This window comes from Salvia splendens, chromosome 18, assembly GCF_004379255.2.
Source record: "Salvia splendens isolate huo1 chromosome 18, SspV2, whole genome shotgun sequence".
In the NCBI taxonomy this organism is placed as follows: domain Eukaryota; kingdom Viridiplantae; phylum Streptophyta; class Magnoliopsida; order Lamiales; family Lamiaceae; genus Salvia; species Salvia splendens.
The window spans coordinates 1,011,918-1,024,479 of record NC_056049.1 but is presented as its reverse complement, the minus strand read 5'-3'; the positions used below and the strand labels follow the sequence as shown (position 1 = coordinate 1,024,479).

At 36.9% G+C, this 12,562-nt stretch overlaps 1 protein-coding gene across 1 annotated transcript; it reads left to right on the top strand.

The window, feature by feature from the left end:
• The first annotated feature begins 485 nt into the window (after nucleotides 1-485).
• LOC121776126 lies at nucleotides 486-4,087 on the top strand. The gene is made up of 4 exons (XM_042173267.1): nucleotides 486-741; nucleotides 1,212-1,855; nucleotides 2,398-2,778; nucleotides 3,277-4,087. The coding sequence occupies exons 1-4, from the start codon at nucleotides 509-511 to the stop codon at nucleotides 3,975-3,977; spliced, it is 1,959 nt and encodes a 652-aa protein (XP_042029201.1). The 5' UTR covers nucleotides 486-508; the 3' UTR covers nucleotides 3,978-4,087.
• Nucleotides 4,088-12,562: the final 8,475 nt, after the last annotated feature.

Below are 12,562 nucleotides of genomic sequence, written 5' to 3'. Positions count from 1 at the left end.
AGTCGCAGCAGTGGGGTCGGAAACATCTGGGCCAACGGAGGGATAATTAGACAACCCCTCCCGACTCCACTTGGAGTCTAAACTTAAATTCGAGAATATTAATAAACTTTTTTTCTGGATTTTCTATTATGATGGAATTAGATTTGAACTCTTGAGTCTTGAACTTTGGTCGAGCATTAATCATTGTACCGTTTGGCTAATACACGCACACATGTTTGGAATCATTCAATTCTTGTTCCTTTCCCTATGATAAATAATTTATGTCAATATGACATGGTGAAAGTATTCAATATACTAAACGTAGAATGATAGTAAAGAAAGCAAAACCTAATTGAAGAAGCATCACCCGACAGAATCCGACTTTCCTTTGTAATTAGGTTAGGAATCCATTGTTATTTGAAAATCCAAAAAACAAAGCATTTATTTTCATAGCAATATAAATTTAACATCGTGGTCCTTATCCACCACATTCAGACCAACTCACTCCTATAGCAATCCACAAGTTAAAATGGCTCCGAGGAGCGTACGCTCTAGAGTGTCAATGCGCTTAGCGCCAGCGGGAGCAGAAGAAGAAGAAGAAGAAGTTCTTCCTTTGTGGATGCTCGAAAGAGATTTGCATCACGACAGCGAAAGAGATTTGTATCCCGACAGCGAAAGAGATTTGTATCCCGACAGCAAACTCAAGGTTGAAAGAGTTTTGGATCCCGACAGCGAAACTTCTTCTTTGTGCTGCGCTTGCAGGTATTGTAAAGTAGAATTGATATGCGGAAAGTAAATACTGAAACTAAGCAAAATGTTTATTCTTTTATTATGCCGAGAAAACATGCATATTTTCTTGGTTTTGTACATATTTTGTGAAATTGCAGGCGAATGCTAATTCTGTACTAACAATACATATGCTCGTGCTTTCGTACATGTGTTGTAAAATAGAATTGAAATTCAGAAAGTAAATACTGAGATTATTGGCTTCCTTATTTTCGTTAAAGCATTACATGTCGGAGAATGCTCATTATATACTAAACATGATAAGAACACACTGTTTTTTAGGTTAGATAACCGTAGGATTGAGAAAAGTCAGAAAACATTGTCTTTTAGAGTCTGTTTGGCTTCTTAATCTTCTTTTAGCGTTTGTTTAATTTTCTAGTTTTATCAAGAATTATATTCTTATAAACTAAAAAATAATTAAAATCTACGTAATATCTTTACCGCAGGCAGCCCATCTTCTCGACTCCATCCATTTCATTCTATCTATTCAGTGACAAGCTTTTCATGCACGAACAATGTTTCAGTCTGCCGCCTAAATATGTCCACGAGCTTCACCCGCACCAACCCCTAGTCCTGATCGACCAGCTGGCTCAAGATCCGCAGCCAGATGCCACTTCCTATACATGCCACAACTGCAACGAAACCTGCGGGACCTCGTTCTACCATTGTCCTAACCCTAGTTGTGACTTCAGACTTGACTTATTGTGCGTTTTGCACCTCAAGATCAAGCACAAAAGCCACAACCACGCCCTGACTGTCATCAGGCAAAGGGAGTTGTCTTCTCTAACTTGCGGTGCATGTAACACGAAGCACGGTCAGAAGCCGGAGAGGCTCACTATTTCCTATCTGTGCAACCTCTGCGGTTACTGGATTCATCCGGATTGTGCTTTGTTACTCAATGCCCTAAATTATGAATATCACCAACATTATCTTTTTCTCATCTATAATTTCCCTACTTCTTCTTTTTCCAAATGTTTTTTCTGTTCTAAATCACATATGGGGAGTTTTGGGGCATTTGTTTGTCTCAAATGTACTGATTATCTTGTTCACATCAGTTGCGCCCGCTGGAATCCTCAACTTTTCAAGCCAGGTATGTATCGCTCTACTTTTATTCCGTAAATTATGCGATACTATGTTGTGCGTCAAGTGAATATATGGATAATAGTGTTTTCATTTTTTTAAATTAGTCACCTTGAGTGCGTGCGTTGTTGCATTTAAAGTAGATTAAGGTGACGTTTGGTTGCCATGACTAATATCATGAGACTATCCATCTAGGATTAAGTTGTGGGATTATTTTAGTTGGAGGGGAAGGTTATGACTAATTATTATGAGACTATCCTTCTAGGATTAAGTTGAAGGGTTCAATCTTATGAACCAAACATGATACATATTTAATCATGAGATTTAATCTTGCCAACTGAACACCCCCTAAGTTGACGCGTAAAATGTCTGCAAGCACTTGAAATTCGCATTGGGCTTGTGAAATAGAATATGCAATGTTGCATGGTTGAATTTGGCCATCTGAAATCGTTTAAAGGCTGAAATTGTCTTTGTATCGTGGTTCCAAATTTAGTTTTAATTTCTTAGTTTTTTTTTTTCCTTCAGAGTTTATAGGGTTTTAAAAAAATGCAGTGCTTATGAGAGACGCAAAAGCTTCTGACCTCGCCCGTTTACCAATGAAAGACGAACGGACGAGTCTCATTCCCTATATAAGACATGATATTACTGCATCTGAAAGCAGTAGTTATGGTCTCTCTGAAACTCACAAACATCTATTGACATTGCACGAAAACGATGATGGCAACCAATCTTGGCGCCGCGTATGCAATTCATGCACCCAATATGTTTCTCCCCCGTTTTACCGCTGCTCTGATTGTCCAGATTTCTACCTCCACGGCTGCTGCGCTCGTCTTCCAACCCGAATCGTGCACCGTGCTCACGGTGGACACCGTCTAAAGCTCTACCACAAAGCACCCAACTCTGATAGTATCTCTGCGGGCTTCTCATGCATAGGTTTGTTATACATTCATGTCATCATCTACTAATTAATACGTTTGCCCTTTTTACTATAAATGGTACGTACGCCCTACACCACACCACACCACACCACATGTTGGAATAATTTGTGATATACGGTTCAATAAGAGAAATCTATAAAAATCTTTAATCGAACAAGCGTGTTCTGAATTCTCATGTTCTAAAATCCCCATTGACTTAAATTCTTTTGATTACATTAATTAAATAAAATCCAATCTAAATTTATAAATTCTAAGACAAATTGTTGCAAAGAGAAAATTAATTTGTCAAATTCTGGCTTATTTCGTAACTTTAAAAAATTAGTCATAATCACGACTTTGAACATTTTTTTTTCAATTTTCCCATTATAAAATATTTCCATTTTCTGTTTATAATATTATAGATTTGGACTACATGTATTTCGAATTGATGATGTGGTTGAATTATTTGTATTTGTCCTAAATGATCCTAATCTAGTTCTACATATCTTTCAAGGTTGTCATCTTTGGTGCAATGGATTTGCATACTCTTGCGAATCCTGCGACTTCACCTTGGATGTTGTCTGCGCCCTCATCACTCCTGCAATAACCCACAAACCTCACAAGAGCAACCACTTCCTCTTCATGTCTCCCACCATCACATTCCTCACTGACAAAAAGTGCAGCTGCTGCAGCTCGACCCTGACCGGAATCTGCTACAGCTGCAGCAGCTGCACCGATTTCAACCTGCACGTCAGATGCGCCCTGCTGCCACGCACCGTTCGCCACGCATTCGACCCGCACCCTCTCCTGCTGACCACAACCGGCCCCAGAGAGGCAAAGGGCGGCTGCAGCAGTCAGGATGAGTTCTTCTGTGAGGTCTGTGAGGAGAATTTGGAGGGAGAGGGGCCGCCGCGGTGGCACTACAGCTGCGGCGAGTGTGATCAGTGGTTCCACTATGATTGCATTCCCTCGGTCGACCGGCTTTCCAGGATAAAGGTGGGTAAGGATGCGCGTGTGGATGTGCACGGATGTCCCGTCGCGCTTGTTCGACTGGAGGATGGTGTTTGCGCCGGGCGGCGGTGTGGAGCTTGTGGGGAAAAATTGAAGTTGGGTGATGATGGTTTGGCTTATGAGTGCTCCAACTGTTTCTTCGGGTTGCACCAAAACTGCGCCAAGAAACATTTGTTGAAGATTCATGACGATGAGCAAGAATAAACATGTAAGAACAAACATGGCCTCTAGTAAGAAGCGATGTAATCAAATACTACTAAATATGCAAATGTTGTCCATATTCGACTCGGCATGTGTTTTAATAAATGTGAAGAAAAATGAGTGGAAAAAGTTAGTGGAATATGGATCCTACATTTATATATTAGTTTTATAATAGAATGTGAGTGTAATGAGTTAGTAGAAAGTGGGTCCCTTTACCAAAAATGGAAAAAAGCAAAGTGGACAACGTTTCTTGGACGGAACAAAATGGCAAAATTGGACAACATTTCACGGACGGAGGGAGTACTATAATATGAATAAAATAATATTTTTTCATCCTAATTAATTAGTAGATGACACAGATTTAAACGTGCAATTGGTAAAATATATGAAAAATATAAAATAGATAATGTAGGAAAGAGAAAGGCGGTAAAAAATACTACTCCGTTTGTCCCTTAATAATTGTCCACTTTGTGGTTGCGACACAAATTTTAAGAAATGTGAAGGAAAGTGAGTTGAAAAGATAGTCATTTGTTTTATAATAAAATATGGGTGAAATGAGTTAGTAGAAAGAGTGACCCATTTATAGTTTATGGTAAAAAGTAAAAGTGGATAATTAATAGGTGATGAAAGAAAATCAAAAGTGCACAATTAATAAGAGACGGGGGAGTAGTAAATAATAAAATGGAGAGTTAAATTTAAAAGGATGAGATAAATCTTTTAGTGGGCGAAGGAAGTATAAAATCATCATTTTGCACTGAAATCTACTTAAAAGCCCATTAATTTAGAGTTTTGTAATATATTTAATTTCCAAAAAGCTCATTAATTTAGAGTATTGTAATATAGGATTTAATTTCCAATAATTGTTATTTACTTTTATATGTACTCCATTTTTAAAGTTGTGTCAAGTTAATATATGAGACCGAGTGAATTAAAAAAACTATACTGTACTAACTTAGCTGTAAAGCATTCTCCCTTTTTATGGGGGCAGCAATTCCAAACTAATTAAATTGAAAAATGCAAAGACCAAATGTACATAACTTAAATAGGCCAAAAGGACATAAAAATTAAATTGATTACAAGTGATCACGACTGCTTTGTATAACTAAATCAAACTAAAAGATCATAAAATGCACACCAAAAGGAAAGGAAAAGAAAAAGGGGAAAAGGAAAAGTAATGTGAAAATGAAAAACTATAGCATTTAGCAAATCCCTTCCAACTAATAAATCTGAGTTTCAAATCAGCACATCCACATGATATAAAAGGAGAAACAAAATTGATTCTTTAATAAAAAAGAAGAAAAATGTCTCTCACTCTCTCAAAACACATCCATTGTATCTAATGTTCCATCTTTACAGCCACTCTTAGCACGAAAGGCTAATATATTAGTGATGCTTCGGGTCGGGTCCGCCAGGGCTGACCCGGTCGTCGTGGTACCAGTTTTCCGCCATTTCTTTCCTCTTCAAGCTCTCTTTGATCGCCTCTCGGGCATTGTCGATCAATGCCAGTCTCTCTGGAGGTGCTGAGGCGCGAGGGAGGAGACGCGACTGAGTGGCGGAGAATGTGAATGCTATCAAGGCAAAGCAAAACCAGAATTTGAGGGCAGCCATGGTGTTAATTGTATGTATATGTGTGTGTATGTGTCAATTACAAGTGTGTGTAGTAGATAGAGATGAAGGTAGAAATGTGGAGGTTGGAGAGAGGTTATTTATAGAGGGAGAAGAGAATAAGAAGCCAAATTTAGAGGAAGGTTTTCCACTTGAGATTCAAAGTGGGCTCATGTTTGCGTCTAATTCATGAGGAAAACTACACTTGTTTATATAAGTCGGCATTACAAAAACCCTAATAACATTCATGAATATGGAAACTAATATTAAGTCAGTATCTGATATGTTTTGTGATGCCAATTGATATTATATCGGCAAACTGTTATAGTTTTCATTTTAATCAAATATACAATATATACTGAATCAATATTAGTTCGCATATTCATGAATGTCAACAAATATTATTAGCTATTGATATAGTTATCATTTTAGTTAAATATATAAGTACTGAAATGAAATATCTCAATTGAATTGATACCTACAAAACGTAGTAAAAGTTCTATTAATATTTTTCTGCGTCTGCCACCAGTCAGTCACGATGAATGGACGGCCGGCCGTCAAGCGTGATATGATAATTAAGCTTGCACTTCTTTCGGTTTGGGGTGTAGAGTTTATGCATATGAAGTGGAGTTAGTGGTGAGGCTATCATTGCCATATGAAGTATATTCAATTGCCGACGTGGATTTAAAAGTTATATATTCAATTCATTCCCTTTAGTCGCAATTGCCAATATTTTGCCGCCTTTCCGGTGGAGAGAGCCAATTTATTGTATTATAATTCATGGATAGGGTGAGCTTGAAGTTAGTTAGTTCAAATGGTTTTATTTATGTTTATGTTTATCTTTATCCTATTGTTTTGTTTTTAATAGTAAAATATTAGGGGCATTAGCTAGGGTAGCCTGTTTGGTAGAGGATATAAACATTAGCAAGTTGAAAAGTGAACTTTGCATAGTAGTTTGATGTAATATTTTTAAATTAATTTTAACGGTAAGTTCCATGAGGAGTGAAAGTAAGATAGATATGCAATGCACTCCAACTCCCCATGACACTTGCCTCATCCCTATATATATAGAAATTAAATAGAGTCGTGAAAATTTGATTAAGTAGTATAAATAAATAGTGGAAAAGCATTTGCCAAGTCATTTAGTTTGAATTCTTGCAGATATGCCGACGTTATGAATCATGTTATTAAGGACCACGATTTTCCAATAGTAATTACTTCATCCGTCCTACAAGAATACGCAGTTTCCTTTTTTTTGTCTGTTTCATAAAAATATGTATTTTCCAATTTTGAAAACTCTTCTCCTTAATGAGGTGTGACTCATTCTCAACAAACAATATTATAATTATTTTTTCTCTCTACCTCTCTTTTACATTATCAATTTTTTATTAAAACTTATACTAAACTCAAAGTGCATATTCTTTGGGGACGAAAGGAGTACTATTTTTATGGGTCGATCGAGGGTTGCATGCATGCAAGGGATCCGCAATGCAATGCCCGCTGCCGGATTTTGGAGACGTGGCACCGATTTGGCGGCTGCGTCGTGGGGCTGGTTGGCCGCACTTATGGTGCAATTCGCCCCAAAGCTGCTCCCATTTTTTGTTTATCTATTGATGTATTTGAAGTTATATTATAATTTTAGCGTTTGGACTTCTTGTATTAAATACGTACATAGATTTGTAGACAAAATACTTTTTGAAACAAAAAATAATTATGTTACTCCCTCAGTCCCATGTTACTTGAGGCGTTTCTTTTCGGTACGAGATTTAATAAAGTTGTATTTAGTGAGTCAAATAAAGTAGAAAAGAGAGTAAAGTAAGAGAGACGAGAGATGGTAAAGTAAAATAAAGAATAAAGTAATTGTGATTAGATGTTTTGTTTTTAGCCAAAAAGAGAAATGACTCAAGTAACTTGGGACAATCTAAAATGGAATATGACTCAAATAACTTAGGGCGAATGGAGTATTTTTTATTAACTTTGTAAGTAGTTTTTAACGTTTTGTTTATATGTTTTATTTTAAAGTTTTAATACAAATAGTGATGATATAAAAAAGTAAATAGTGGGCCCATGTCCATAACATGACTAGTACTGTGGCTATATTGTTGGTGGTGTTGGTGTTTGTGATAATATTTGAGACGGTGAATTTACACATGAATAATAGAGATCTATTGAAAAAGTAGATAAAATCTATATTAATAAAAAGGGTCAGTTGGGTGAAATCACTTTTATACCCTTTTAATGCATTTAAATTTAGTATACTTGCTATATATATAATTCTTAAATATACTTATAGAATATTTTAACATTATCTTTTTTGAAGATTGGAGGTTGCTAAAATATCTTCTTTTTATTACATACTTCAAGATTTAACTAATATCATGTGATATGTGAAAATTATACTCTATTTTTTATATAATAATACATAATTAAACTATTTAATTATTATATTTATATAATAATTTGATTTGTTCTTTTGATCTCTACTCTTATATATTTTCTTTATTTGTGTATAGTATTCTAACTAACTTACACTCTTTGATCATTAGTCACATATTTCTTTTTTATCATTTATTTTACTCCACTTATGTCATAAATTAAAATTGTATAAAATCGTTTGCTGAAGTTGAAATGTTTTTATTTATTAGGAGGAATAAATTATTAATTTAGAGTAGGACATGATAAGTACTTTTTGTTTTTGTAAATCTTTCTATTGTTTTGAATTCTTATTTTCTATAGTTTCATTTGTATTAATATTCAGACTAAAGTCCCAAAATGGTCCTTAACATATTGCGTTTTTTTGATTTTGGTCAAAAACATTATCTTTTTAATTATTCGGTCCCTCACATTTGAAATCGGATCACATTTGGTCCATTTTGGACGGCTCCGTCAAATTTTTGACGGTTTTAATTATCGGGTCACAAATCCGTCACTAACTGGGAGAAACTGATTCGTCACTAATTCATTAAATAAGAAATTTAAAAAGAAAATCTAATCCTAATCCACCGAGACAAATCATCAAACACCTTCGCTCCAAACCCAATCAACGCATCTTCGACAACCGCGACGAGCTTCTGATTTCGGCGGCGGCTGCCACCACAACACCCCCAATCTTCCTCACTCCCTTAACCAATTTCCTCTTCTCCCCCTTTTCCCTTCTCCACCACCGCTCAAATTCGCCTTACTCCTCGTCCTCGCTGCAGCGCCGCCCTCAATTTCCCCGCCGGAGCTGCTCGCCATCCCACTCTCCCTCGCCACTCTCTCGAAATCATCCCCCAATTTCCTCACCGGATGGCGCTTGACGTTGAGGCCGCCCATGGACCAGTGGGCCTCCCGCGCCCACGACATGAGCGGATCGGTGACGGAGGGCGGTGGATCGACCCTCTCGGAGTTGAGCTTGACGTCGGTGTAGAAGCGCAGGCGCGACAGGCTGCTGCCGTAGAACTTCCCCGAACCTAGTGGCACAACCATTTATGCGGCGGATTGTTTGTGTGTGTGTGTGTGGAGATCTGATTGAAGGTGTTGTTTATGCTCGATTGATTTGAGTGTGTGTGAGGGAGGAGGCGCGACTTTTGTAGGGCGTGGTTTAGGGATTAATGACGGATTAGTGACGGATCAGTTTCTCTCAGTTAGTGACGGATTAGTGACCCGATAATTAAAACCGTCAAATATTTGACGGAACCGTCCAAAATGGACCAAATGTGATCCGATTTCAAATGTGAGGGACCGAATAATTCAAAAGATAATGTTTTGGATCAAAATAAAAAAAACGCAATATGTTAAGGACCATTTTGGGACTTTAGTCTAATATTCATTATATGAAAATCTTATGACTGGTGCATAGCACGGGAGTTAATACCAGTTAAATAAACGCCGCAATTAATCTCAGCACATGTACCTCCAATTTCAAGTATAGTAACTGGATGGTTACACTTCAGAAATATATATAGGAAAGCCAAATTCAAATATTTTTCTTGGTCTTGAAAATATAGACATTCATTGTCATATGGAACGAATAAAAATATGTCCAATAAAAGGAAGTTGCAGAAAACATTCAGAATATATTTAGGCAAAATTTATATGGATGCCAGCTAGTGATAATATGTTTTGAATTTGTAAACAAAACAAAGTTAAATAAGACAGACAAGATTACATAAAAGTAATCAAAAGTTAAATGTTTGTTAAAATAAACATTGTGATTTTTGGATTCTAGAGAAGCTTTTTCACATACTGATTTTCTAATAACTATTCTACACACAACAACAAAGGAAACAGAAAGGCAAGACATATGTATAAATTTAGAACATATATAGCCTATTAGTTAGTGAATTTATGTCCATTGTGAACCACTTAAATAATACTAGCACTAAAAGATGCACTTAAAAATTTAATAGAAACATTGCACTTCAAGTCTTCAACCAACCTTATTGGAACAATGTAAAATCACCAAGAAAATTGGGCAAGGGAAATTAGTAAATGATAATTATTAAGTTTTAATTTCAACAAAGAAATAAAATGCCGACCAATGCAATCCCCACCACAAAAGGTGGCAATAACTTTATAATTTAACAAAACCCAAAATAGAACTACCGGAATAATTAAGCATTGGTTTCGGAGCACTTCACTAACTTTGAGTCTATACATCACATCTTCCCATTCAATTTTCTCAGCTTAATTAAATTATATTTATGCTTATCTTGTTTTTTTTTAAGTAATTACTTTTTGGGGTAGTCGGAATCATTCAAAAGGGAAGAATCAACTAACCGTGGGAAAACCAATATCATAAGAGAAACTAGCACTAAACTAAATAAAATAGCACCGACCATATTATCTTCTGCTGCAAAATCTATGATATTATTGTTACAACTTACACACGATGGAATATGCTCTCTATGCCCAAAGTGCCGATAATGTGCTTTATAGTATTATGGTTGGACTCTCCTTTTATTATGTACTCCAATAAGAAGTTTTGAATTTTTATATTCTACGTCATATCAGGGTCTATTTGAATTTAAAATAACGTTATTTTTTAAGGTTATGTTATGAACAAGTCCGAGCAAACCACAAACCAAGACAACCAAGCCAAGAGAATGTGACTTGGCCCAACAACCCGGGCCGTCCATTACTAAGGATTGCTCGCAAGGTAATGTCGTGCCACAAAGCCTCCTCCAAGGCTACGCATAAGCTCATAAGCTTTCGATCGATTCTTGTATTTTATTGAAATTGTGTTGACGAGCGAAATTACAAGCTCAGCAGTCTCAAGTTTTCTTTATCAATTCTTTCCCGAGATACATATGAGGTGGAAAAAATTATGTCTATAACAATTAGCATAGATGAATGACGTCAACATTTTGGCGTAAATGCTCCTTTGTGCCTTCTCTTTTTAGAGAAGGTGTTTGCCATTAGATAACAGGAAAAAATTGAGGGAAACGAGTGAACATAAAAAAAAGGGAAAAGAAGAGGCTGGTGAAACACTTGTAAAATGTTTATCCTCTGTATATAAATATGGAGTTCTTGTTACTAAATAGGTAAATAGAGAATTATTATTGATCATCTTTAGTAAAATAAGAAGCGAGTCAGTCACCTAAGATGAAGGATGTAATCTGACGCTTGATTTATTAGATAAAATAATTATGAGATACTATAGTAATATGACAATCCAATATGAGATTTTGTCTAAGATTAAGTAACCTTAGAGAAAAAAGTGAGATAACGAATTATGAAGTACAATGTAATCTTGATATTGTAGATACGAAACAACATACATTATCTTGAATGGAGCTTTTAAAGCCGAACAAAATTAACAACAAAACCATGTCATATAATGCCACTGGACTGCCACGTAAGCTTAAATTTGTTCACATTATTTTTATTTCCGGCCCAATCATAAAATTCACATAGCGACCTAGATTATTATTAATAACCAATTCAAAATTCACCGAAATAACAAATTTCAGCCAAAACTGAAGATATTTTCGACTAAAAAAGAGTGCCCACAAATACCACAAAAGCTGTCTCACGTCGTTCTCAACATGACAGTGATGCTACTCCAAGTCTGTCTCTCGATTCTCTCTTTACATGCTCTAAAATTCCAAATATCACAAATGAATAAAAGCAGAGCAGTTTTACACAATGCAATTTTAGTGCTGATGGATCCGCGAATTATTGATGATGATGAATGCTCGTAAAAATAAATTACGACACGGAAATTTTACGTGGTTCGATTTACTGAAGTAAATCTACGTCCACGGGAAGAAGGGAGGGCAAGATTGTATTGCTTGATCTGGGATTACAGCTTACAACACAGACTTGCTATATGATTTTATCTCTAGAGAGCTTAACCTCCTTCTATCTGATCTAAGTTCTATTTATATCTTGAACTAAGATCGTGGCTTGCATCACCACCCTAAGTCGTGGATGTCGTGTAGGTCATGGCCTAAGATCGTGGATGTAGCGTAGGTCATGGCCTACGATCGTGGCCTGAGTTGACACCACGTGGTAGTGGGTGCGTTGGACATCCTGTATGGGTCCACTAACTCCTTGTTCGGTCGAATACTGAGACCGAACTGCTTTGGTTGCCGATCTGAGAGTAGAGCTTGATGCCGACCTGAGAGCAGAGCTTGATTGGATGGCTTTTACCGAGCTGTAGGCTGAGGCCGAACTCTTTGGTAATGCCGAACTCATACTCCTGCTTTGGTTGCCGATCTGAGAGTAGAGCTTGATGCCGACCTGAGAGCAGAGCTTGATAGGTTGGCTTTTACCGAGCTGTAGGCTGAGGCCGAACTCTTTGGTAATGCCGAACTCATACTCTTCCTTGGGCTTTGGGCTGATGGGCCGTCATTGCTGTTGGGCTTGTTTAGTACGCACCCCATCACTACCCCCCCCGAAAAGCGAAGTGAATCACTTCGGCGAAGCGAGTCACTTCGGCATTCTGGAAAAGGGTACGGGGGAGGCTGAAGTCAGGGGACGTGCCCTGCGCGTGACTG

Excerpts from the sequence above, each read along its gene's own strand:
- LOC121776126 (XM_042173267.1), top strand. The coding sequence starts at position 509 with ATGGCTCCGAGGAGCGTACGCTCTAGAGTGTCAATGCGCTTAGCGCCA. Across the intron at positions 1,856-2,397 it reads TCCTCAACTTTTCAAGCCAG|TGCTTATGAGAGACGCAAAA; the intron begins GTATGTATCGCT and ends AAAAAAATGCAG. Across the intron at positions 2,779-3,276 it reads TGCGGGCTTCTCATGCATAG|GTTGTCATCTTTGGTGCAAT; the intron begins GTTTGTTATACA and ends ATATCTTTCAAG.